Source organism: Ambystoma mexicanum, chromosome 6q (assembly GCF_040938575.1).
Source record: "Ambystoma mexicanum isolate Mex_15411 chromosome 6q, UKY_AmexF1_1, whole genome shotgun sequence".
Classification (NCBI taxonomy): domain Eukaryota; kingdom Metazoa; phylum Chordata; class Amphibia; order Caudata; family Ambystomatidae; genus Ambystoma; species Ambystoma mexicanum.
In genome coordinates this window covers 1,636,104,472-1,636,130,796 of record NC_090937.1, presented here as the reverse complement: position 1 = coordinate 1,636,130,796, position 26,325 = coordinate 1,636,104,472, and the positions used below count along the sequence as shown (strand labels likewise).

The 26,325-nt window shown below is 48.2% G+C and overlaps 1 protein-coding gene across 1 annotated transcript in view; it reads left to right on the top strand.

Annotated features, from left to right (window-relative positions):
- The window catches only part of LOC138516928 (uncharacterized), a 382,418-nt gene that overhangs the window by 322,329 nt on the left and 33,764 nt on the right, over positions 1-26,325 (top strand). The window contains exon 12 of the mRNA XM_069632392.1: positions 19,263-19,364. Within this exon, the coding sequence (XP_069488493.1) occupies positions 19,263-19,364 (102 nt within the window). The remainder of the gene's footprint in view (positions 1-19,262; positions 19,365-26,325) is intronic.

Sequence of the window (26,325 nt, the reverse complement as noted above, 5' to 3'; positions counted from 1 at the left end):
AGATTACAAAACACAAAACTTAGAGAAATGTAAATATAGAGAAACATAGAACTTAGAGAAACATAGAGAAACACAGTCTTACGCCCCTTCAATCAGCACTGGGAGACCCTGGCCCTCATAAGCTAGCTGTAGCCAGCCCCGCTCAGAGGACAGCGCTGCAGGGTGCCGACAAAGCAGCAGGTTCCGGACACTCGATTTTGCTTGAACCAAGTCCACAGATCGATCTCCCACCTGAGTCATGTGGGCATGCATTTTTATAATCTTGTGCTGTCAGTCCATGACGCACAGTTCCAGAACTTTCCCTGTGCAAAATATAGGCTTGCTCATGGAAAAACCCAATTCTGTGATGCTCCCTGCTCGCTCCTACCCCTCCCTTGGAGCCCTCTCTGCAAAAGCACTGGAATGTCCTTATCAGCGTGTGGGCAAGGCCGTACCAGGCCTTCTCAGGGAAACAGGATTTGTTTACGAAGCCATGCAGGGCTACAGTTAGAAAGGCAGAATATTCTAAGAGAAGTCGAGATTAATTAACCCTATGTGAGCAAGCTCTAAAAGGCATGCACTCATAGCTTAGTGTTCATAGCGCTTAAGATTGGCTATCTAAGCGCTATATAGGTGCCATAATGTTCCAAGCACTCCAATAATGTCTATTAGCTACAGAACTGGGGCCTCCGCCCTGCCTGTCTATCTACAATGCATAATGTGACCTACCACCCCTAGTAGGCCTGCATATTCCTTGTAGCTCACTACTGCGTAATGGAAGTGCTACAACAGACTACTGTCAGCATTTTTGGCACATACTTTGAATAAACTATTGGCTTTCAGCGGCTAATGCTGTCATCTAAAGCCCTGATTGGCAAGGTTGCAATTTTGTGTATCACTACAAGGACCCAGGCATATCTGATGTGGGAGAAGTCATCTTTATTTACTAACAGCATCACAACGTATGACAGAGGATGTCCTCTTATACGGGCCATCTCCCATAACATCTATAAGAGCCCTGACTTCGATCCCCAGACCTAAAATACCTTTCTCTTTATAGGAAACTTGGCTTTTGAATGATTGCTGTGAGTGTAAGATGATATTGTCTGGTTTTCTGTAGCAAGTGTTGAGCAGTACTGTACCACAGCCATGATCACTGTTCATTAGATTGGCTGAACCTCTAGAGCCTATGGTTGATTGCATCAGACCTTATATAGACCATAAGGCTCTGTGGCAAGTCCATGGTGAGAACGTTGATACGCCCATAGAGAGTGAACTGAACCTCAGACATGCCAACGAGCCATAGCTTCGGGTAGGGCATGGCAGGTCCAGCAGGTGGGATGGTGGGTACAGGACAGGTAATGCTATTGTATAGTGCTTGGGGGAGATCCGCCAGAAGCATGTGATTAGGAAGGCCAAAGACATACAAGCAGGGGATGCGGCTCGGCTAACAAAGTGCTCAAGATTAAAGGATGTTCCGCAAGTAAGAATGAGGTTCAAATGTAACGAAATGTTGCTTTTTATTTCACTGCCTAAAACTCTATAAAAGGCAACTGAATCTGTAGTATACCTCCGTCCCTAAGCAACCAACAGCAAGGTATAAATGACTTGCTGTTCGGAGATTAGGGCCACAGGTGGCAGGAACAGGAACCCGGATCCGCCAAGTGGCAGCTGGAACAGAATTAGCAGGTTAAGTGAATACTGAAGAGAATTTGAGTACAGACAACAAACTAGGTCAAAGTTAGAAGGAACCTACCAAGATGTGTTCTGCAGGAATGTTAAACGGAGGATATGTGGTTAGAGTGTTTCAGGAGTAAACCTGTTCCCTCAGTGAGCCCAAGCAGCAAGTGACTGAATAAGCAACCGGAAGGGTGGTTAGTCACTGAAGGGCTCCCCGGAAGCACCTGCTGTCGTAGAACAAAGTTCAGACAAGAGACGTGAGTGTTCTCCAAAAGTTCGGAAGAAACATGAGTCGTTGAAGGAACAAAGTCTGTGTACCTCAACACAACAAGGAAAATCAAAAACAATCCGTGGTACAAGTCTGTGGTCAAAACCAGTTGGAAACTGCAGTTCCAAGGCAAAGTGCCGACAAGGGGAAGGCAGAGGAATCCACTAAACAAGTTTGAGGGCGAAGTATTCTATAATCCGGAGCTAGAAATCACATAATGCCAAACCGCTGAGTCAAACAGCTGAGAAGCACTGTGTAGTGGAAGAACCGCAGTTTTAAACGTGTTTCTATGGAAACCCGGACACGTACATAAGGGTCGTCACAATACTTGAAGGGGGAAAAGGATTGTCCATATTACAGGCATTATTACTTCATTAGGTACTCACAGCATCTCCAGAAGTCGATTCCCATCATATCCAGTGCCTAGGTGTGTTAACCCTAGGTACACAGGTATGGTTAGGGCAGAATAAACACTGACATATGGCTCGACTGGTTCAACCATCAAATTCAATAGGCTCAAAGTGGCTCAAAAGATGGGGCACAAATAAGTTTGAGGTAATGTGAAGGTGGAAACGAACTCCAAAACTCGATTCTCCAGAGAAGTGAGTCACAGAATCAGTTTATTTCTTTACAACCGTAGAGAAACAGACACTGGAACTGGCAGAGCATCCACGTCCTGGAAAATGGTGCAGCTGTATTGTCATGCACGTCCCGTCTCAGTCACTAGCATGATCATTAATAACCCCCGATTCACACACCTCTCTCAGGAGTAGACATACTGTTATCCCGCAGACCGTCAGCAAAGAAGAACATCTCTGTATTTCAAATGGAAATTACCTTGACGTATGTACAGTGTTGCCAACTCCTCAGTGAAGAAAGTAGCTATTGGCTCCCCTGGAAGTCGCTAGAAGTAGCTAGATGACGTCACTGCCTAATTTGCATAATTACCTCCACTTTCCCCCTGCGATTTATGGCTTTTACTGTGGCCCCCTCCCCTTTTAACACCTCCCTTTTAAGTTATCAGTGTGTTTTTGCATTACTCCCGTTAGAAAACGGGCGAATGACCACACTTTCTTTTCAATTGTTTTGGAAACTTGCATAAATGAGCAAGTCTCCAAACCAATTGAAAAAAGTAGCTAGATTTCTCGCTAGCCGCTTTTCAATGAAAAAGTCACTAGGGGGGCGTACTTTCTCGCTAAATATAGCGAGAAAGTCGCTAAATTGGCAACACTGCGTATGTATGGTCGTACGAGGAAATGCTTTTCCTTGTTTATGCGATCTCGAAGTAGGAGGGATCGACGGTCACAGCAATCACGTGACAAAGTTTCTACAGCAACGCTTCATCATGTTACTGCAACACTTCCCAACACGTTAACTTATTCTTTCCCACAACATAATCCATCTCAAAGTTCTTATCCACATGGTCTATAAACCTGGGTCTGCCGGTGACCTGTAATGGTGGCCCACGAACAACATAGTCCATCTCAAAGATCTTATCCACGTGGCCTATAAACCTGTGTCTGCCGGAGACCTGCAATGGTGGCCAACGACCAACATAGTCCATCTCAAAGTTCTTATCCACGTGGTCTCTATACCTGGGTCTGCCGGAGACCTGAAAGGGCGGCCTGCAAGCAACACAATCACTTCCAAGGTTCTTAGGTGCATATTCTGGGTCTTCCTTTGGGGCTTCCTGGTTGCTGGTGTGAAATACTACTCTGCGGCTCTGCTATTCACTGTCATCTCTCTCTCTCGCTGTTGGGTTGCCAGCTCCCTTCCTCCACCGCAAGGACTTTTGGACTTTGGGGTCCTGAACCACTGAGCAGAACAGGGCCAGGTAGACATGGATTGATAACAAGTGGTACTTGACATTTGCAGCCAAGTAGAAAGGACGGGGACTAGTGCATTGTAGTGTAACGCTCACCTGATTCCCACGGAGGCACTGGTCTTGGCAGGGTGGTAACTGTATCTCGAAAAGTGAAGTGCAGGACTCGATTGGCTTCCGGGGCTGGGCCTCTTTGCACTGTGTGTCTAACTCGAAGAGTAAGATGTCTGCAGGTGAAAGAATATGGGGTTAATGACCTGGGATTGTCGGGTGTCTCTCTCTCTCCCCCTCTCACTTATCCGTGGAGCCCCAAGGTCAACGTGCTCACCTTAGATAGGTGAATGCTGGACTCTCCATCTGCGTCTGGTGCAGGGTGCCGTTACCAGTTCCTTCACTGGGTTGAAACGTAGGCCTCTTGACTTCAGAGGATTGCTAACCGTCGTTAACTGCACGAACGGTGAGTTTCCGGGCACCTTTAATGTCCTTACAGTCTTTAGGTGCGTGGGCACGTTAGTATGGAATAGGGCTCTGTATAATGTTCTTTTCTAATGGTGCCTTTTGTCTTGCAGGGCTCTTGTGGCGGAAGATGGTGGTTTGAAGAGATTCGGAGTTCGAGCCAGCGCATAGGAATGAAGCGCTTGGGAGTGCGTAAGTAAGTGCCTGTTGCCTGCTTTCGAAATGCACTCCAACTGTCTCTTTTCTTTTGCAGGTATGAGTTCGGATGCTGAAGAGACTCTGGAAAACGCCGAAGTATTTGCAGGCGCCTAATTGTGGAGAGCGCAATGGCGCGTGAGTAAATAGCCTGCCAAATGTCTCTCCTTTTCTCTTTCAGGTGCAGGAATGCAGCGTTGAAGAAAACCGGAATTCGAGGGGTGCCGGTAAGTAAATTCCCCACAGGAATAATTATGCTTTTGTCTTCACAGGCTTTTATAATGGCGGAGGAGCAGCGCGAAGAGTTGGTAACTGCCGATGGATCAGGTGAGGAAAGCGCTGCGAGTGAAGGTTGCTGTGCTAACCTGTTGTTTCTTTGTCTTTGCAGGTGCTTCTGAAGACTGGATACAAGAAAGGTAAGCTTTTGTTCTCACAGGTTCAGGATCAGAAGAAAGAAGACTGGAACCGACACGGTGAGCGTTCTGCTGCAGATGCAGAATAACGCGAAGCACGTTGCATCAATCGGGTGTGGTTTAAATAGCCTTGGAGTGATGAGGCGTCTTCCTCCACTGCCTCGCCCAGGTAAGAAAAGAGTTCATGTTCTAGAAGAGTTCCAGTGTTGTATCCAGGGAGTGGAGCCTGCCCCACCCAGGTAAGAAACTAGTCCCGGCTCGCAGAGGATTCCCATATGGCTGGTAAGTAAGCAGCATGGTCTGCTGCAGGTAAGTCCACCCAAGCATCTTTATACATGTTATGAGCCCGGCGCTTCCAGTGCCGGGACCAGTGATTTTGATGAGCCTGGTGCCACCGGCGCCAGGACAAGGTCCAAAAGGTCCCAATGGGGACCGGCTGGTGCCTAGGATGAAGGTTAGAGGCCTGCTTCCAAGGACGTTGGGCTGGTCCTAGCCCCTTGGAAGCAGTGATCATGACAGCACCCCCCCTCAAGGCCCCTCCCAAGCGCGTCTTCTCCGGGGGTTTTGGCTTGTCGGGGTGATTTAGATGGAATTTCTTGACCAGACGAGGTGCATGGACATGTTCTGAGGGTTCCCAAGACCTTTCCTGGGGGCCGTATCCTTTCCAATCAACCAGGTAGTATAACTTAGATTTGGAGATTTTGGAGTCTAGGATGTTCTTTACTTCGAACTCAAGTTCTCCATCCACTAGAACAGGTTCTGGGAGTTTGGTCAATCGGGTTTCTGGTTGTACTGGTTTTAGTAGGGAGACATGGAACACTGGATGTATTTTCATATGAGAAGGCAATTCCAATTTGACAGCCACCGGATTAATTATGGCAGAGATGAGATAGGGTCCTAGGTATCTCGGGATGAAAGTGCGGGGTCCTTTTAGAGGCAGGTGCTTAGTGGATAACCAGACCTGATCTCCCACAGAGTAGTGAGGGGCCTCTTTACGGTGTAGATCCGCTCCTTTTTTGTATAGTGATTTAGCTCTTTGCAGATGGACAGTGGCTTCTTTAAAAGCATGAGTGATCACCGAGTGCAAGTGATCCACAGCAGGTGTTTCGAGTTTTTGGGGAGGATCCAGGTTAGAGGTCCTAGGATGGGTTCCGTATAACAGGAAGAAGGGAGTCTTCCCGGTTCCAGAATGGATCGAATTTTTATAAGCATATTCAGCGATCCAAAGGATATCCTTCCAAGGGTTTTCAGTTTGTTGGAGCATGCAACGTAAATATTGCTCCAGAGTTTGATTTGTCCTCTCGGTTTGTCCGTCAGTTTGGGGATGGTGACTAGTTGAAAGTCTCACATCAATATGGGCTAAGCGACAGCAACTTCGCCAAAAGTGGGAGATGAATTGACTTCCTCTATCGGAGACCAAAACCGAGGGGAAACCGTGTAACCGAACAATGTTTTCTAGAAATTCTCGGGCTAACACTGAAGCTGAAGGTAGGCCCTTTAGGGGAATGAAGTGAGCCATCTTGGAGAATAGATCCACGACTACTAAAATGGTATTATACCCTGAGCACGGAGGTAAGTCAGTGATGAAATCCATGGACAGGGTATGCCATGGACAGGGAGGGTTGTCAAGCGGGTGTAAGAGGCCGGCTGGTTTCTCTTTCTGGCTTTTATTCTGAGCACACACACCGCAGGAGATTACAAAGTCTCTAATGTCCTTCTTCCATGATGGCCACCAGAAATGTCTTTTGACCTTTTCCATGGTTTTGGTAATGCCAGGGTGACCCTCCATTAATGAGTCATGATAACAGGAGATTACCTGTTTTTGTATTTTCTCACAGGGCAAGTACAATCGTCCTCGGAAATATGGTAGGTCTTGATCCACTGAGAAGTCCTTCCCCTTGAGTTGCCAGTCCTGTAATTCTGCCGGAGTTAGGAGTGATTTGACCGTTGTCTCGATGTCTTCCAGGGATTGAGCGCTGACCAAACCCAAAACTCTTTGTTCAGGGATTATGGGTATTGGTTCAGGATTGGTCAAGTGTTCATCTATTCCCATCCGGGAGAGGGCATCTGCTTTTCCGTTTTTACTGCCTGGTCGATAAGTAATTATAAAGTCAAACTCAGCCAAAAACAGAGCCCAGCGGAGCTGCCTGGAAGACTGAGCTTTGGCCGTCTTCAGATATTGTAAGTTGCGGTGATCTGTCATTACTGTGACTGTGTGTCTGGCTCCCAAAAGGTAATGCCGCCAGGCCTTAAAGGCCGATCTGATAGCTAGAAGTTCCTTGTCTGTAATAGTATAGTTGATCTCGGGAGCCGAGAATTTGCGGGACCAAAAGGCTACAGGATGTAATTGGTGTGTAACTGGATCCCTTTGTGATAAAACTGCCCCCATAGCAAGACTAAAAGCATCTGTTTCAACGATGTAGGGGAGTTCTGGGAGGGGATGTTTCAGAACAGGTGCAGAGATGAATTTAGCTTTTAAGTCTTGGAAAGCTTGTTCCGCCTCTGTAGACCACTCAAAACGTTTGTTTTTCTTTAACAGAGCGGTGATGGGCTGGACTATTCGAGAGAATTCGGGAATGAACCTGGGGTAAAAGTTAGCGAAGCCTAACATGCTTTGAACTCCTTTTACAGAGGTTGGTGAAGGCCACTTGATGATTGCATCGACCTTTTTTGAATCCATATGGACTCCGTTAGGCGACAGTATGAATCCCAGGAATTCAACTTCAGTTACGTTGAAAACGCATTTTTCAAGCTTAGCAAAAAGGTTATGTTGACGCAATCTCTCGAGGACCTCTTTAACGTGTTTCCGATGTTCCTCTTCAGATGCTGAATAGACGAGGATGTCGTCAATATAGACAACTACACACACATCTATGAGTTCTCTGAGGACGTCATTCATAAAATACTGGAAGGCGGCCGGAGCGTTGCATAGTCCAAAGGGCATAACTTGATATTCAAACAGCCCATACTTGGTGCGGAAGGCCGTCTTCCATTCATCGCCCTCTTTTACTCGTACCAAATGGTAGGCTCCTCTGAGATCCAACTTTGTATATATACATGCGTTTTTGACTTGGTCCAGGAGTTCAGGGATCAAAGGCAACGGGTATCTGTTTTTAACGGTGATTTGGTTCAGGGCGCGGTAATCTATACAAGTTGTAAGGTCTCCTTCCTTTTTCGGAACGAAGAACAAAGCCGAAGAAGCCGGGGATTTTGAAGGACGGATAAACCCGTTAGCTAGGTATTGGTCCAGATATTGTCTGAGGTGGAGATTCTCTGGCTCGGTGAGGGCATAAATCCTACTGCAAGGAGGAGTAGATCCGGGTATCAGGTCTATTTGACAGTCGTAAGACCTATGAGGAGGCAGGGAGTTAGCTTGGTCCTTCTGAAAGACGTCTTGGAATTCCTGGTATTCAGGAGGTAGTTGGGGAACCTCAGAAGAGATTGCTGCCAGTGAAACGTCGGGCCGAGGATAACAAGTGGGGATACATTCAGGAAACTGAACCGTCTTTGCTCGCCAATCGATCTGAGGATTGTGCTTCTCTAACCAAGGAATTCCTAGAATGATCTGGAACTGAGGGGCCTTGATCACATCGAACACGATTTTCTCCCGGTGTCCATCTTGGCTCACTAACGTCACTTCCTGGGTGGTGTGAGTTACTGGTCCGGAGGCTATCTCCGTGCCATCCACTGTAGTAATGACATCTTTTACTGCCTTAGGACAAAGAGGTAGATTCATCCTTGATACCATTTCACGGTCCACATAATTGCCGATTGCTCCGCTGTCGATGTAAGCTTCAATTGCATGCAAACGATCCGGACGTTCAGGGCTAATGAGGACCATAGGCACCACGAAATGCGAGGTCAGGGAACAGATTTTAACACTCGGCAAGAGGACCTCTACACTTGTCGGGCTAGGTCGTTTCCCTGCTCAGAATTTGTGGTACAGGTAAATGCAGCTCCTACAGCCTTCTTAGCTGGTTTCACTGGACAGTCTCGAAGAAAGTGCCCCGAGTTTCCGCAATAGATGCATAATTGCAGCTGTCTTCTCCTTTCTCGCTCTTTTTGGGTTAATGTCCTTTCATGCCCCCTATTTGCATGGGTTCCACGGTGTCAACTCTCCTAGCTGAGGTCTGCGGTTTGGAAATCACTCGGGTATCAAATTTGGAACGATCAGCCTTCCTGTTCTGTAATCTGTGGTCCAATTGAACAACTAGGTCAATATAGTCTGAGCAGTCTTGTGGAGGATTCACAACTTGAGCTAACACATCCTTGAGCTCTCCACGCAGGCCTCTGTAGAAAAGCGTAATTCTCTTATCCTCAGGCCATTGAGTTTCCACTATAAGTCTGTTGAATGATGCGATGTAAGTCAAAAGGTCTTGATTACCCTGTCGTAACGAAAGGAGTTCATTGTCCAAGGCCTGCCCTTGTGAATGTCTTGCGAACAGTTTCTCCATGCTGGACTGGAAAGCCTGGAAATTATGAAGAACCGGATCATCCTGAGTGACTAAGGGATCGACCAATCTGCGGCACTGCCACTGAGATAAGAAAGCACGAAGGCCACCTTGGCCTGATCTGTTGGGAAGGCTGCTGGCCTACATAAGAAGTGTAAGCGGCACTGGTTAATGAACACTGCAAATCTCTTTGGGTCACCAGAAAAGCGTCGGGCGGAGCCAAGGGCACATTACCGGGTAGATTGATTTGCACTGGGTTTGTGGAGGATGCTGAAGGATAGTTTCCTCCTGAAGCGGGCAAAGGTGTTTGTCCTGCCTGCGTTTGTAGCAATTGCCTAGCGAGGTCATCTGTTCGCTCCTTGGATATAATCAGCTCTCTTCTTAGAGCGTTCGTTTCCTGACGAGCTGCATGTACTTCCGCTCTTAGTTCCCCAAGTAACTGGGCCAATTGATCGGTATCTGAGGTTTCCATTGCGCCTGGGTAGGAGTTTTGCGGTGGGCTTCGCGTTCTGTAACGCTCACCTGATTCCCACGGAGGCGCTGGTCTTGGCAGGGTGGTAACTGTATCTCGAAAAGTGAAGTGCAGGACTCGATTGGCTTCCGGGGCTGGGCCTCTTCGCACTGTGTGTCTAACTCGAAGAGTAAGATGTCTGCAGGTGAAAGAATATGGGGTTAATGACCTGGGATTGTCGGGTGTCTCTCTCTCTCCCCCTCTCACTTATCCGTGGAGCCCCAAGGTCAACGTGCTCACCTTAGATAGGTGAATCCTGGCCTCTCCATCTGCGTCTGGTGCAGGGTGCCGTTACCAGTTCCTTCACTGGGTTGAAACGTAGGCCTCTTGACTTCAGAGGATTGCTAACCGTCGTTAACTGCACGAACAGTGAGTTTCCGGGCACCTTTAATGTCCTTACAGTCTTTACGTGCGTGGGCACGTTAGTATTGAATAGGGCTCTGTATAATGTTCTTTTCTGATGGTGCCTTTTGTCTTGCAGGGCTCTTGAGGCGGGAGATGGTGGTTTGAAGAGAGCCGGAGTTCGAGCCAGCGCATAGGAATGAAGCGCTTGGGAGTGCGTAAGTAAGTGCCTGTTGCCTGCTTTCGATGCACTCCAACTGTCTCTTTTCTTTTGCAGGTATGAGTTCAGATGCTGAAGAGACTCTGGAAAACGCCGGAGTATTTGCAGGCGCCTAATTGTGGAGGGCGCAATGGCGCGTGAGTAAATAGCCTGCCTAATGTCTCTCCTTTTCTCTTTCAGGTGCAGGAATGCAGCGTTGAAGAAAACCGGAATTCAAGGGGTGCCGGTAAGTAAATTCCCCACAGGAATAATTATGCTTTTGTCTTCACAGGCTTTTATAATGGTGGAGGAGCAGCGCGAAGAGTTGGTAACTGCTGATGGATCAGGTGAGGAAAGCGCTGCGAGTGAAGGTTGCTGTGCTAACCTGTTGTTTCTTTGTCTTTGCAGGTGCTTCTGAAGACTGGATACAAGAAAGGTAAGCTTTTGTTCTCACAGGTTCAGGATCGGAAGAAAGAAGACTGGAACCGACACGGTGAGCGTTCTGCTGCAGATGCAGAATAACGCGAAGCACGTTGCATCAATCGGGTGTGGTTTAAATAGCCTTGGAGTGATGAGGCGTCTTCCTCCACTGCCTCGCCCAGGTAAGAAAAGAGTTCATGTTCTAGAAGAGTTCCAGTGTTGTATCCAGGGAGTGGAGCCTGCCCCATTCAGGTAAGAAACTAGTCCCGGCTCGCAGAGGATTCCCATATGGCTGGTAAGTAAGCAGCATGGTCTGCTGCAGGTAAGTCCACCCAAGCATCTTTATACATGTTATGAGCCCGGCGCTTCCAGTGCCGGGACCAGTGATTTTGATGAGCCTGGTGCCACCGGCGCCAGGACAAGGTCCAAAAGGTCCCAATGGGGACCGGCTGGTGCCTAGGATGAAGGTTAGAGGCCTGCTTCCAAGGACGTTGGGCTGGTCCTAGCCCCTTGGAAGCAGTGATCATGACATGTAGCTCCCTCACTGTGAGGAATTGCCATCTGATGCAGGTGATTCCTTCTCCAACGGGGTAATCTAGCAGCCAGATCCCCCTTTCATAGCTCTCAACCATTTGTGTCACAAAGGCGGGTGAAAACACCCGATTTTATTTTTGGCGGGTGAGAGGCCCATTGAAATGAATGGGCATGCAGGAGGCTTGGCGGGTGAGTCAGCTGTTTAGAAGGCGTGTGACACCCGCCAAAAGCGTGTGAGTTGAGAGCTATGCCCTTTGTCACAACTCCATGCCAAAAGCATAGTGCACTTGTGCCCTGCTGCATCAGTAGCCTGATCCGCAGCATCCGCTGAGCAGGTTCAAAGGTTACAAGATGCCTACTCGACCGCCGCAGTGACATCAAAGTCACTGCAGCTCAGGGGCAACATTTAAGACATTTAAGATATGCCCACGGTACCCAAACTGCTACAATCATGCATACCCCATGCTGCTGGCAGGGTAATCTCTAAGAATAAGCTATGTCTGAGTTTAGGCAGCGTGCATGGCGATACTTATGGTCATCACCGCTTCAAGCCAATTGATATTGCACATATGTCCACACCTACTAACGCTAGGTTTTAACCTTGACTCTGGTCTCACCTCCACAAAACAAAGAAATACTATGGCATCTGCCACGGCTTACACGTGTAAACTGATTAGATCAGCTAAACCCTTCCTCTCTACAAGCAGTTGTACCACATTGGCAAGAGCACTTGTGCTATCGAAGATGGACTATTGTAACGCTCTTTACATTGGTGCCAACAAATATATCAGTAAGAAAATACAATTACTCCAAAACAATGCCTTAAGAACGGCGTTCGGAATGTCCAAACGAGATCACATCTCCACAGCGAGGAGAAATAACAACTAGCTATCTAATCTTGATAAAATCAAACTCAAAACTGCCTCCCTAACTTTCAAGGCCCTCAACAATGCAGCACCCCCATACCTCACTAAGAGGTTTAATAAAAGACCGTCTATCCGACCCACGAGATCAACTTACACCAACTGCTTGACAGTTCCACCATTCAAACGAGTTATCATTGGGGGAAATAGCTTTCCTGTGAAAAATGCCCAACTATTGAGCTCTCTGCCCACACACCTGAGGGAAAACCAATTATACCAGCACTTCAGGTGTAACATTATCAATTGGTTTAAATCAAATGATATCTAAATCCAGACCAGGGAGAGAAAGGCCTCCAACCCTTCCCAACAGTCCCTACCTTACATGACTGCCATCCTACTTATTGTATACTCTGCTATGCCCTGTACTATAACTGTAAACTGTACACCTAATTTGGAATATGTAATTCTGTTATTTCCTCTGTGCTACATTATGCAACTTTTTAAGCCCCCCACTTCAATTTGTAACATGTAAACTTGTACATTTGTAAATCCCACTGTACTACACTATGTAACCTTGTAAGCTTAAATTACCCTTTGTCTCTGCGCTCTGATACCTGGCGATACTTATGATCATCACCGCTTCAAGCCAATTGATATTGCACATATGTCCACACCTACTAATGCTAGGTTTTAACCTTGACTGGCGCGCGCTACAAATAAATAAATAAATAAACAAACAAACAAACAAACCTGTGAGTCAGCTCTGCTGTAGAAGGGTATGTGTATTAGGGTCAAACGGGCCGATACTGCCACCTGGCAGGACAAAAACCCAGAGGACTCAGCCTCTCTTTGTGAGGACAGGTAACCACCCCCATCCCCCTCACCCCCAGTGACCACTGCCCAGCAGGCAGCAGCCCTGGGCCCAGGTATCAAAGGAGCACACCCATTTCGGAGGGGTAGACTTACACCAGGGTGCTGCATGTCTAAAGGTCTTTTGTTGTCAGTAGGAGTAACAAGAACTGGCATAGGTTAGGCAGGAGTGCTCTCCTATAGACAATAGAAGAAGCCGTCCACCATCTTGTTTCTCGCTCTCTCTTTCCCTTTCCTGTCTTCTCTGCTTCCCCTGGGGCAAAGCACTTTGGGTTGAAGATCAAGATGGCAAAGTCCACTCCTGCCAAGAGTTTGTATTGGCCCCCAAAAGCAGGTAAGCTTTAGACCAATCACCTGAGGACGTATTCTTTTAAATGAAGGAGTCTCGCACCCATTCAAAAGAATACCTTCAGTTCCTCGTGAATCAGTTAAAGCCAAAGAGACGTTCTGAGGACTCTTAACTGGACTTCCTTTGAGACAGTTGCACTGTCCAAAGCACTCTGCTGGAGTTGATGAAGGAGTCGTCCAAGACAGAAGGAATATCTGTCCACTAACCACTCTCAGGGACTATCAGGAGTGACCAGTGCTGTGGACCAGGACCAAACAATTTGCAATGGATCTTCTGTGCCAGAAGAGCAGACCCTGAACTGGAGAATCTTGTCCTCGAGTCCTTTGCGAATGCCTCACAGCAACCCAGATTGCCAGATCAGTCGAATCTCCCTGTCAACCCGCATCCTGATGGAGAGTGAAGGCACTGGTGTCTGTGTTCCCCTAACCAGTCAAACAATTGTACTACATCTCCTTCAGCTCGACACAGAATCACACTCTAGCAGAGCCCGTCTAGTGCCAGGCCCGAAGCGCCTGCTAATCACCGGAACCCAAACCAAATCTCTGGAGGATAACTCGCCTACCCGGATGTTACCCTATGGCTTGACCCAACTTGCCCGGAAACCACCGCCTCATTGCTTGCACCGCGACTCCCCCGTGATCACCACTTCATGACCGCTGCCCACTGACGCGATCCGCTGGAGCATCAATCGCCGACCTCTGGCAGCGAATAAAACCAGACTCAGCCATGCCAAGGTTGAAGCATTCTTTGGACGGCCCTGACCTGCAGCACTTGAACCACTGTCATTCGACCGCACCATATTTTCCCCTGCTCGACACCCGCTTGCTGACAGGCACTCTGCGATCCTACATGCCCGGCTGAGCCTGATCAGCTTTCATCAACTTTCAACCAGGGTCTGCTGCGACTGGTTAGGTCACAATCATCCTAGTCTTCCCCAGGTTTTTTGATATTACCTTACCTACCACCCCTGAAACAGCTGTAAATTCTACTTTCCATCGTCTGTCGCATCCTCTCTATCTTTCTTCTGGGGTAGGTTTTTGTACAGTAATCTCTTTTCGTTCTACTTGCAGATGGTGTGTTTTATTAAAGGGTTTATATTTTGATAGAACCTTGATTGGACATTCCCATTATTTTGGACTGTGATACTACTGGTTCACCTTCACACCCCTCTTACGAGTATAGCCTGCCCCCAGCCCGCGTTTTCACGAAAGGTGAAGGAGGTATATCTCTTAACTGTCCCTGTTTAACCTTTATGATTGTGTTGTTTTTTCTACAAGTGTGAAGGCTGAGCGAGCCATTTTGATCCAACTCACTCGTGTACTCCAGCGATGCAGAATCCAGTCCGTCACACTCACCCCACCTTTGGGGCAGGACTGTCTCTGGCAAACACCCTGGTAGGCCTCCTGCCCTCTTTGGGGTCCCCATCCCCTCTTGACTTGGTCAGGTCCAGAACCCTGTCCTGCATTGTATATTCTGATTAGATTATTGTCTAGGGTTTTTTACTACTTTAATTATGTTTAAGAATGGTATTTTTTTTTAATATATATATATATATATATATATTTTGTGTGAATAGTCTAATATTTTTCAAACCCCACACTACTGCTGGTTCTGGAAAATCTCTCGAGGGAGGGACCAAAAAGAGAGAAGGAGAGGGCTGGAGACTGAGAGAGAAAGATGGTGATAGGTAGGGAATCCTGTATAAAATTAAAAGCTACCCTAAGATCCTTTATAAGATGAGGAGGGCACAATATTTCTTATAGCACAGATTCTGTGAGAACAGAACTATGTTTTACAATTAACTAGGACACTGAAACCCCCATAGCAGCAAGAGGTGGTCTAGGCACTAGCCTTGTAGTGTGAATTGCCAATAGTGAACTTACCACTGTCTCCCTGGGAAGAAGACCTACTGTAACGATGTGGCTGAGTATTCTATACTTTTGACAGTGAGTTTGAGCCCAGAAGTGGCTTGGCGCTATATCCCTGTGACATCATTATTTGACCCATATTGACACTATTGCTGTAGACCCATGCCAAGGAGGGAATCGTCGTTCTGTTGTAGATGCACCCCTACATCTGGTAGTATTTTATCCCAACCGCGTTACTTTTGTAATTAGACCAAGTTGAAGCTTTTACCTGTATGGATCCAGCACAACCCATCCTGGATTGCAGATGACTAAACAGGAAGGTGGGAACTCTCCATTAATTCCTTCACCTGCTGCAGCCAGAGGCCATCTTGAACTCAAGACCACTATCAATCTCGGGGGATGCCTCCCTCCATGTTGCAAAGACTGGGGATTCCCCAATCCAAATGACCATGGTGTTCTTCCCAAACTGCTTACTTCTAGCTGCTACAGTATACCGACTCGCCTGCACATCCAGTCAACAGCCTGTCCGCCGTTGAAGCTCGACTACCAAACTGAAGCTGATGAAGTCTATGATCCACGACGTTTAAGTAACATTTCAAAACAGCCTTCTTCAGTTCGAACCCACTTTGACATCTGCTTGCTGTTGGACCTCCTCGACTACAGCATTTCGAAACTGCACCAAACCGCCAACATCACAGAGAAGCCTAGCTTGCTGTTGTCGAACCGCCAAGACACTAAAGGTAGTATTGACCGATATCTGACCCAATTGTCAGTTTCTGGGCCCTAGGGACTGGCTAGGTCACATTAATCCCTTTTTGCAACTCAAGATCAATATCCTTTAAGTATTGTGTTTTTTATTTTATTTCCTCCCCTTGTCTCATTATTCAGAGTGCTGCCTCTTGCTACCTTGCATTTTCTGCGCTTTTCTACAGGGGTGTGATTTTAAAGTGTTTTCTAGTTAGTTATTGTACATGGTGTGTTCAAAGTGTATATATGTTTCTACAACCTTGATTGGACATTCCTTTATTTTGGACTGTTGTGCTTCACTGTTGGTTTGCTATCGGTTTAATTCCACGTTCCTCTTAAAGGTATAGTCTGCCCTCGGCCGCGTTACCACAAACGGAAAATGGGGTACACGCGCCTTATGATTGGTATCACTCTTGTTTTGTAGAAGTGTCAGTGGTAGAAGTCAGTTTGGCGGTTTTATGTCAATTATTTGCTTTCTGAGGTCGCACTTAAAAAAGACCAATTTACTTCCGATCGGTTCGTGCGGCCCTCAGAAAGCAAAAAAAAAGGACATGACCCAGGCTTTAAAAACAAAATTGGGCGGGTTTCTCCCCACCTCACCCTGAACTCCCACTCGCTGCTTGCCGCCCTGCTCCCCCCTCTGCAAACACACACAAACACTGATACATTTTCAGTTCCGCTTTTCTTACACTTACACACACACACCCAACACACTAAAACACACACTCGCCTGACACTCCGACGGCGCTTGCTCTCTGTCTCCCGTGCCTATCAGCCCCTGCACGCACCCGTGTGCGGAAGTGACATGACAGTTCGATTTAGAAAGACTGTTCCGTGCGGTCACTGAGAGGTCTTTCTAAATCGATCTTTTTTGTAAAAGATCTTTTCAAAAAGGTCTTTTCACTTAGTGCCAGTTTTTCTCACAGTGGATTATAGCAAACTCCTAAATATATTGGATACGTTGATTTTTATTAATGGTCATGTCTGCTCACCGCAGTCTTACTGTAAATGCCTCCAGGCAGCCTTTTGATAAAGGACCCACAGCCGGAGCAGGACATTTCGGTGCAGGCCTTTTGGCGCCCGCTGCATGCCCGGCGGCGCGTTTGGCGCAGGGCCCTCTGTGGCATGCCCTGTCGGTGCTTCAAAGGGGAACCTAACACCAGCACCGTATCTAAAACTCTAATAAGTGCAGTGGTTTGGTTGGCGATATAAGTAAGGAATTAATGGTCGGTTCAGCCGACCTCACATGCTGAACGGGCCATGTACTCCGGGAAAACGCTGTCATCAGGAACGCAGCAATTATTCGTATGTTGGATGTCTTCACATTCAAGAAACGGTGCTGCGCGATGTCATCACCAAAGGTGGGCCTGTGCACAAGGTGCGCACCAGCACATGGCATACCGCCCTGCAGTGTTCAGTGGTTACACTCTGCAAAGGGGGGGGAGGGGGAGATTGGTGGCACCCCTCCTGGCTGCCACTGACCGATGACGTATTCAGCAAACCTTTATGTAAAGTTAAGTGAACCGTCTTTCAATGCATGGATAATTTGTTTTACAGTGGATATAGGACGGGCTTTGCCCATATGTGACTGGCATTTCATGTAAAGCAGGCCTCTGGGGAGATGGTAGTTCGTGACCTGAAGCCCAAGACCATAAAATGCAATGCAGCCCTACTGTTGCAATGCAGCCCTACTGTTGCATTGCAGCCCTACTGTTGCATTTCAGCCCTACTGTTGCATTGCAGCCCTACTGTTGCATTTCAGCCCTACTGTTGCATGCAGCCCTACTGCTGCAATGCAGCGCTACTCTTGCATTGCAGCCCTACTGTTGCATGCATCCCTACTGTTGCAGTGCAGCCCTACTGTTCCATTGCAGCCCTACTGCTACAATGCAGCTCTACTCTTGCATTGCAGGCCTACTGTTGCAATGCATCCCTACTCTTGCATGCAGCCCTACTGTTGCATGCATCCCTACTGTTGCAGTGCAGCCCTACTGTTCCATTGCAGCCCTACTGCTGCAATGCAGCTCTACTCTTGCATTGCAACCCTACGGTTGCAATGCAGCCCTACTCTTGCATGCAGCCCTACTGTTCCATTGCAGCCCTGCTGTTGCAATGCAGGCCTACTGTTGCATTGCAGTCCTACTGTTGCAATGCATCTCTACTGTTGCAATGCAGCCCTACTGTTGCATTGCAGCCCTACTCCTGCAATGCAGCCCTACTGCTGCATTGCAGCCCTGATGTTGCAATGCAGCCCTACTCTTGCATGCAGCCCTACTGTTCCATTGCAGCCCTACTTCTGCAATGCAGCCCTACTCTTGCAATGCAACCCTACTCTTGAATTGCATCCATACTGTTGCAATGCATCCCTACTGCTGCAATGCAGCCCTACTGTTGCATTGCAGCACTGCTGTTGCAATTCAGCCCTGCTGTTGCAATGCAGGCCTACTGTTGCATTGCAGCCCCACTGTTGCAATGCATCCCTACTGATGCAATGCAGCCCTACAGTTGCATCGCAGCCCTACAGTTGCATTGCAGCCCTACTGTTGCAATGCAGCCCTACTGTTGCAATGCAGCCCTACTGCTGCAATGCAGCCCTACGGTTGCATTGCAGCCCTGCTGTTACAATGGAGCCCTGCTGTTACAATGCAGCCCTACTGTTGCAATGCAGCCCTACTCTTGCATGCAGCCCTACTGTTCCATTGCAGCCCTACTTCTGCAATGCAGCCCTCGTCTTGCAATGCAGCCCTACTCTTGGAATGCAGCCCTACTGTTGCATTGCAGCCCTGCTGTTGCACTGCAGGCCTACTGTTGCATTGCAGTCCTACTGTTGCAATGCAACCCTACTGCTGCAATGCAGCCCTACGGTTGCATTGCAGCCCTAAAGTTGCATTGCAGCCCTACGGTTGCAATGCAGCCCTACGGTTGTATTGCAGCCCTACTGTTGAAATGCAGCCCTACTGTTTCTGACCTTTTAGGGATCTGATGGGCAACTGCCCTGAATTATGGTGTGTTCTACTACAAAGCCACCTTAATGTCACAGAGCGCACATATATGTCTCTGTCTTCAGCTAGGCTTGTCTACAAACTGTGCCTCTTCAGAGGTTTTGGACTACAACAGCCATGATCCTCCACCATTGACTATATTGGCCAATTATGATGGGAGTTGTTGCCCAAAACATCGGTAGAGAGTCATCAACTCGTCCTTCTGGGTTATTATATAAGCAGTATCAGTGTTTATGGATCGCCTGCTGTGAGCCATTAGCTCAGTTCTTTGATGTATGGTTTATCTATCCTAGGTTCCCAGATGAGATGCCTGTCGTTGCTCCACATGGGCTGGGGCAATGCAGTTCTAATCATCGTTGCGTCCTATCTACCACTGCAGATCAGCACCGCTCTCTGTAAGTAACATAGTGCTCTCTCTAAGTGACATACCTGCATCTGTGTCTTGCCTGTTTGCATTTGAAGACCGCCATAATAAAGCTGTGTCTGTTGTGAATGTTTGCATGTGAGTGTGATGCGCAACCTCTGCGATCTTTGACTTGAGGCGGAAGAGTCTATGCTCTGAGACTACTTTCTCATCAGGGAAGGCGGAAGCCCAGAGTACAATATTAAGGACTAAGTGGATAACCTCTCACACTTGCATTGTCTGACATCTCACACTGGTATATGATATACAGATTCTTGGTTTGACTTTCTTTTTCAGATAGACACTATAACAAATTAGTACCATGCAAAAGCTGGGAGATAGTGCCCCAGCTGAGATCATCTCAGTACCCCACATATCATCTCTGTATATACCACAAACCTTCCAGTCCATGTTAGTCGCAGACAGAACCTAGACATGCCTGATGCAACATACAACCTTTAGCCCTTTCACAATCAACATAGCTTTCCGCACCAAGAGTGGCAGTTAAAGTACAGAGTCAGAATATTTCAACTCCCGTCTCCACCAGGTAGCGTCTCAGGTAACTCCATACGTCTCTCAGTCTGATAGAGCGATGTGCCGGGTTGCGTCTCAGGTAACACCATACGTCTCTGAGTCTGACAGTCGATGTGCCAGGTCACGTCTCAGGTTACACCGTACGTCTCTGGGTCTGACCGAGGGATGTTCCGGACCATCCGTCTCTGGGTCTGACAGAGGGATGTGCCGGGTCGCGTCTCTGGTAACACCATCCGTCTCTGGGTCTGACAGAGGGATATGCTGGACCATCCGTCTCTGGGTCTGACAGAGCGATGTGCCAGGTTGCGTCTCAGGTAACACCATACGTCTCTGAGTCTGACAGAGGCATGTGCTGGGCCGCGTCTCAGATAACACCATTTGTCTCTGGGTCTGACAGAGCGATGTGCCGAACCATCCGTCTCTGGGTCTGACAGAGGGATGTGCCGGGTCGCGTCTCTGGTAACACCATCCGTCTTTGGGTCTGACAGAGGGATGTGCTGGGTTGCGTTTCAGGTAACACCATATGTCTCTCTGTCTGACAGAGCGATGTTCCAGATCGCATCTCAGGTAACACCATTCGTCTCTGGGTCTGACAGAGGGATGTGCCAGGTCCCATCTCGGGTAATACCATATGTCTCTGGGTCTGTCAGAGCGATGTACTGGGTCACGTCTCTGGTGTTAAGATGGATTTCTGAACTCTGTCCTGGAGGGGCAGAGGTTCAGAAGGCCAGCCTAGTTTCTTGGAACAGGGTAACCTCTGGACAAGCCAGACCAATCAAGGTAGTGATCGTGGCAGTCAAGACTAGGTCTCAAGAGGGGTGAGGGTGACTGAAAGCCTGCAATGAGCACACAAAGCAAGGACCCTTACAAATTACTCCAAGCAGGTGTTACATTAAAAATATAGACACATTTATTACAAGGCCTTTGTAACATTGACCGTAGCGAGAAATCACAATAAAACTCAAGTAAACCAACACATCACAATCAAATACTATATATATATATATATATATACATATACAATTACCAACGAGTCTAACGAGTAAGACGCACGAAATGTGCAGACCACCTAGATGGGGAGGAAAACAGGCAGTGCGAATAATAGTTAGACCCAGTCTGCCTTCAGAGGCACCTAACTAGAAGGAGGTCCGAGCCCTACGAAGAGTGGAGCCTTGTGCTCAAAAGTACCTGCACACGCGGGTGCCAACGGGCAAAGGGGAGTCTCCTCGAGGGAATCAGGCAGTTCAGTTAGGTGAACAAATGAAGATGAACAGAGCCCCGCGACTCAAGCGCAGCCTCCACTGTGGGCAGAAGCAGAGCGCAAGTACGGAAAGGCGTGCTGTTTGACACAGCAGGGAAATGCTATGGGCTACTGCAGGAGGGCGACCAGTTCCTAGCGATGCTACTCACCGGTCCCCGATGCAGGCAGACCCAGGCTTCTCCGTGTCAGTTTCAGTGCTGGCAGGTTCAGATACGAGCAGGGGACGTCTCGGCGTCATGTAGATTCCGCAGCAGCAGAAGTTAGAGTTGAGGATGTCCCAAACGCAGTGAACCCACACAGTTTGTTACCACAGCAGGGCAACGGAGCGGCCGTGTGTATTTCAGCCCAATGTACACTTCTCACTTCAGACCTGGGCATGCCAAGTGTACGAATCGTGTGAGAGTGGCAAGGACTCGTAATACAGCAGCAACCTGACAGCGGTTACAGAGCAAGACTCCTGGGTAGGCTGGTCAGTCCACTGGATGGCCCAGAGACACTTCCGAAGGCTTACGTGCAGGAGATGGTGAAGATACCGAGAATAGTTGTTCCACTATTCCAAAGGGTCGAAGTACCAGTACAGGCCTTCTCGTTCGATCAGAGGTAGAAAGGGTTTCACAAAGCGACAGCAGTGCAGAGGAGCAGTCCTTCAGCGGGTCACCAGCGATTCCTCGGTTCAGCCTCGTAGTTGCAGGATACTTGGCTCCTGTATTCCTTTGTTCGTGAGAACTCAGGAGATCGACATGGTAGTGGTGTTTCCAGCCTCCTCTTATCCACGGTTTCCTTCGTGCCAAAACGGAGGGGAGCCAATGGGAGATCTGCTCACAAAACACTCACACCATACGTGGACCTATCACGGACCACGGTGGTCCCAGGCATTCACGACACACTAGACTCTCTGGCACCCAGATGTGTATTGGGACCAGACATCCCAGCCCACATCCTGGAGGCACACACAAGGCCTGTAGAAGCCCGCAAAAGCATCTGTGTTGCGCGGGAAAGTACATGCCCAAATAAGGAAGGCCCCGGTCGGCTAGACCTGGAGAAGGTGAAGGGAGCAAGACGGTCAGCGGGCAGGACAAAGAGCCTAGTGGTCTGGCCATTTTGGAAGCCAGGCCACCATTTGGGCTAAGCGTGAGAAACGCGCTTAAACGCCAAAAGGAGCTCAAAAACACAAAGAAACGATCGCTGCCACCAGTCCCGTCCGTGATTCACTTGCACCGTTCGTTAACAATCCAAAGAGAGTGTCTAGGGCCTGTAGAAGACTAGAGACCCAAGAGAGCAGTAACTTAGCTTACAATGCCCTCTTGTGCCAAGTTGCGCGAAAGCTGCAACATGATAAAAGAACTACGGAAAACAACGTTTCCCGGTACTGACTGTCTTAAGGGCATGTCAGTTTCCCCGTAAGAATGGAGCGAAAGCCCAGAGGAGTGCGGCAAAAGGCTGCACTTCTCTGGCAAAGTCTAGATCATGGTGAAAACAACAGCAAAAAGTTCAAGGGTTGCCACTTGGAAGGAACATTACCCACAATTAAGACATTTTTCCTAACATTTGGTAACACCATACTTCTCTGGGTGTGACAGAGTGATGTGCTGGGTCGCGTCTCAGGTAGCACCATATGTCTCTGGGTCTGACAAAACGATGTGCCAGGTGGCGTCTCGGGTAACACCATTCATCTCTGCGTCTGACAGAGGGATATGCTGGACCATCCATCTCTGGGTCTGACAGAGCGATGTGCCAGGTCACGTCTCAGGTAACACCATACGTCTCTGAGTCTGACAGAGGCATGGGCTGGGCCGCGTCTCAGGTAACACCATCCGTCTCTGGGTCTGACAGAGCGATGTGCCGAACCATCCATCTCTGGGTCTGACAGAGGGATGTGCCGGGTCGCGTCTCAGGTAACACCTTTCGTCTCTGGGTCTGACAGAGGGATCTGCCAGGTCGCGTCTCAGGTAACACCATCCATCTCTGGGTCTGACAGAGGGATGTGCCGGGTCATGTCTCAGGTAACACCATTCGTCTCTGAGTCTGATAGAGCGATGTGCCAGGTCACGTCTCAGGTAACACCATACATCGCTGAATCTGACAGAGCGATGTGCCGGGTCGCGTCTCAGGTAACACCATTCGTCTCTGGGTCTGATAGAGGGATGTGCCAGGTCACGTATCAGGTAACACCATATGTCTCTGGATCTGACAGAGCAATGTGCCAGGTAGCATCACCGGTAACACCATTCGTCTCTGGGTCTGACAGAGGGATGTGCCAGGTCGCGTCTCAGGTAACACCATATGTCTCTGGGCCTGTCAGAGCGATGTGCCGGGTCGCGCCTCAGGTAACACCATTCGTCTCTGGGTCTGACAGAGCAATGTGCCAGGTCACGCCTCAGGTAACAGCATTCATCTCTGGGTCTGACAGAAGTATATGCCAGGTCGCGTCTCAGGTAACACCATCCATCTCTGGGTCTGACAGAGGGATGTGCCGGGCCGCGTCTTAGGTAACACCATACGTCACTGAGTCTGACAGAGCGATGTGCCGGGTCGCGTCTCAGGTAACACCATACGTCTCTGGGTGTGACAGAGGGATGTGCCAAGTCACATCTCACGTAACATCATTCGTCTCTGGGTCTGACAGAGCGATGTGCTGCGTTGCATCTCTGGTAACACCATACGTCTCTCTGTCTGACAGAGCGATATGCCGGGTCACGATAGACCTCCTCGCATTCGTTAGCTTTGATCAATTTGTGTCACCACTGATTTGCTGATGGTCCACTTCTGTCCATCCACGGCTAAGCAGTGCCCTCTCGAGCCAGTAGCAATGCAACACCATGGATTTACCCAATATCTTTGGGAGGGGTAGGGGAAAAACCCAAGAGACATATCTGACGACAGTCTATAGCATTGGTATTCGTGATATCCGCAAATGTATTACTAACCTCACACAAGAATTCTGCTATTTTGGGACATGTCCAAGTCACATGTATAAAGTGAGCCTCAGGTTGTTTGCATTTTGGGCATGCCCGGATACTGTTGGATCACAATTCCTGGCTTTCAATGGAGTATACAATGATATTGTAGTGCTCAGTGCTTGTAATTGAGGGTGATGTAATGCGACTGCCAGCATATCTTTTCCCATTTCTCATCTTCGACCGTGATTCCCAGTTTGATCTCCCACCTTGACTTGGCAATCGCATTATCAACTGGGAATTATACATTGCTAACTTATAAAGTGAGGAGATAACCCTAAATGTGGTGTCAGCTCCCCTTTTTATGCTTGCATAGAGAAGTGCATTAGAGAGAGTCATTCGGCCATAGAGCCTGTCCATAAAAATAAGTTGTCTGTCACTGAATAGGTCCTCAAACCTGGTGAATCCCTGCTATGTAGTTTGCACATGATGCCCCCTTCTGTAGTAAACAGAATCCCCATTGTGTTGTTCAAAAAAGCCAGTGGAAAAAAGGAGGAGGTAGTGTATACTTCTTGTGTAGCTTCCGTGCTCCCATCTTGTATTTTCAACGGGATCTCTTCAGGTACGGTGGCATGCGCCAGCAGTAGAAGGGATCGCCTCCAGTTCAATAGGTTGTACAAGCATTCTTTCTAGTTTAATACATTGAGGTATCGGAGGGGACAGGTACCAATAGATTGCATGGGGAAGCATACAGACCAATGTGTACACTCCAGAGTCTGGGACATTTAGCCCTCCCCCTTCATACTGCAATATCAGCATTAAGTGGTCTAAAGCTTCTACCTGCATGGTGTTCCCTGAGGATAGCAGTGACTGGCTCAATAGCCAAGCAAGTAGGATTTGGGAAAGAGGCCAGTCCTGGTGTGTACCTCTGGAGAGTGGGAAACATGCTGATGTTACTCCATTTGCGTAGACCCGAGCAGTGGGATTGTATATTTTAGGATACTAACCATATGAAATAAGATACCACCCCCATTCTGCTGGGCACCTCCAATATGAAGAACCATTCTTATGTGTTAAAGGCTTTCCCCACATCTAGAAAGGTGGAGTGTCTCCGAGTGTTCCGTGTGTTCAGAACTCTGTTACTGGATACTGTGGCTGGAGTGTTTTCACCATCTCTATCATCAAGGAGGAGCCTACATGCTAAATACTCCACTCTGACGCAGAGCGTCGCGCAGTGTCTCTGAGTGTTTCGTGTGTTCGGAACTCTGTTACTGGATACTGTGGCTGGAGTGTTTTCACCATCTCTATCATCAAGGAGGAGCCTACATGCTAAATACTCCACTCTGACGCAGAGCGTCGCGCAGTGTCTCTGAGTGTTTCGTGTGTTCGGAACTCTGTTACTGGATACTGTGGCTGGAGTTTTTTCACCATCTCTATCATCAAGGAGGAGCCTACATGCTAAATACTCCACTCTGACGCAGAGCGTCGCGCAGTGTCTCCGAGTGTTTCGTGTGTTCGGTGTGAGGCAGTGGGTGGCGATTAGACAGCCAACCATGCTGGGAACTTTTTGAACTCATGGAGCTGCTCGCTGCCTCTCCGCTAATCCCTCTAACACAGGCACGAATGCAACGCTTTCAATTGGAGCCGGGAAACATAACCATACAGCTTGAACAACTTGAACGTGTAAGTCTTTGTCCAAATAATGATTTATTTGACTGTAATCATGTGCCACCTATTAAGTACCCCATGCGAGCGCCGTCTGGCGTGTCCTGCCCCTCAACTGAATCAGTGCCTGATATCCACAGTGCTTCCTTGGGTGCTGCACAAATAGACTTCACTAAGTACTCATGTAGCGGAGCGCTTTCCGATAATGGTACGTGCTTAATAACGAACTGCTTAAATATGACATCAAAAATGGAAGACAAACAAAGGGGCTGATGGGGCGGATGATTCTCATCATGGAGTTCAATCTGCTCAATGCTTGCAAGCCACGATGGACAAACAACGTGCTCTTGGAAGCTTTAACACACACTGTAACACTCACTTGGTTACCGCACAACACGAGGAAGCAGTAAATAGCTTCATACAGCAAAACCGGTTTAATAACCAAGGAAACGTTATGTTCGACTGGAATGGTCAGCACGAAACAACAGGCTGCCCAAAATCAAAGGAAAGTTACCATCACTTCATGTTTTAGCGTTTTGCATAATGGATCAGGCGAGCGAAGTGAATGTGAAGCAGAGCTCAAGTAATGAGATTGG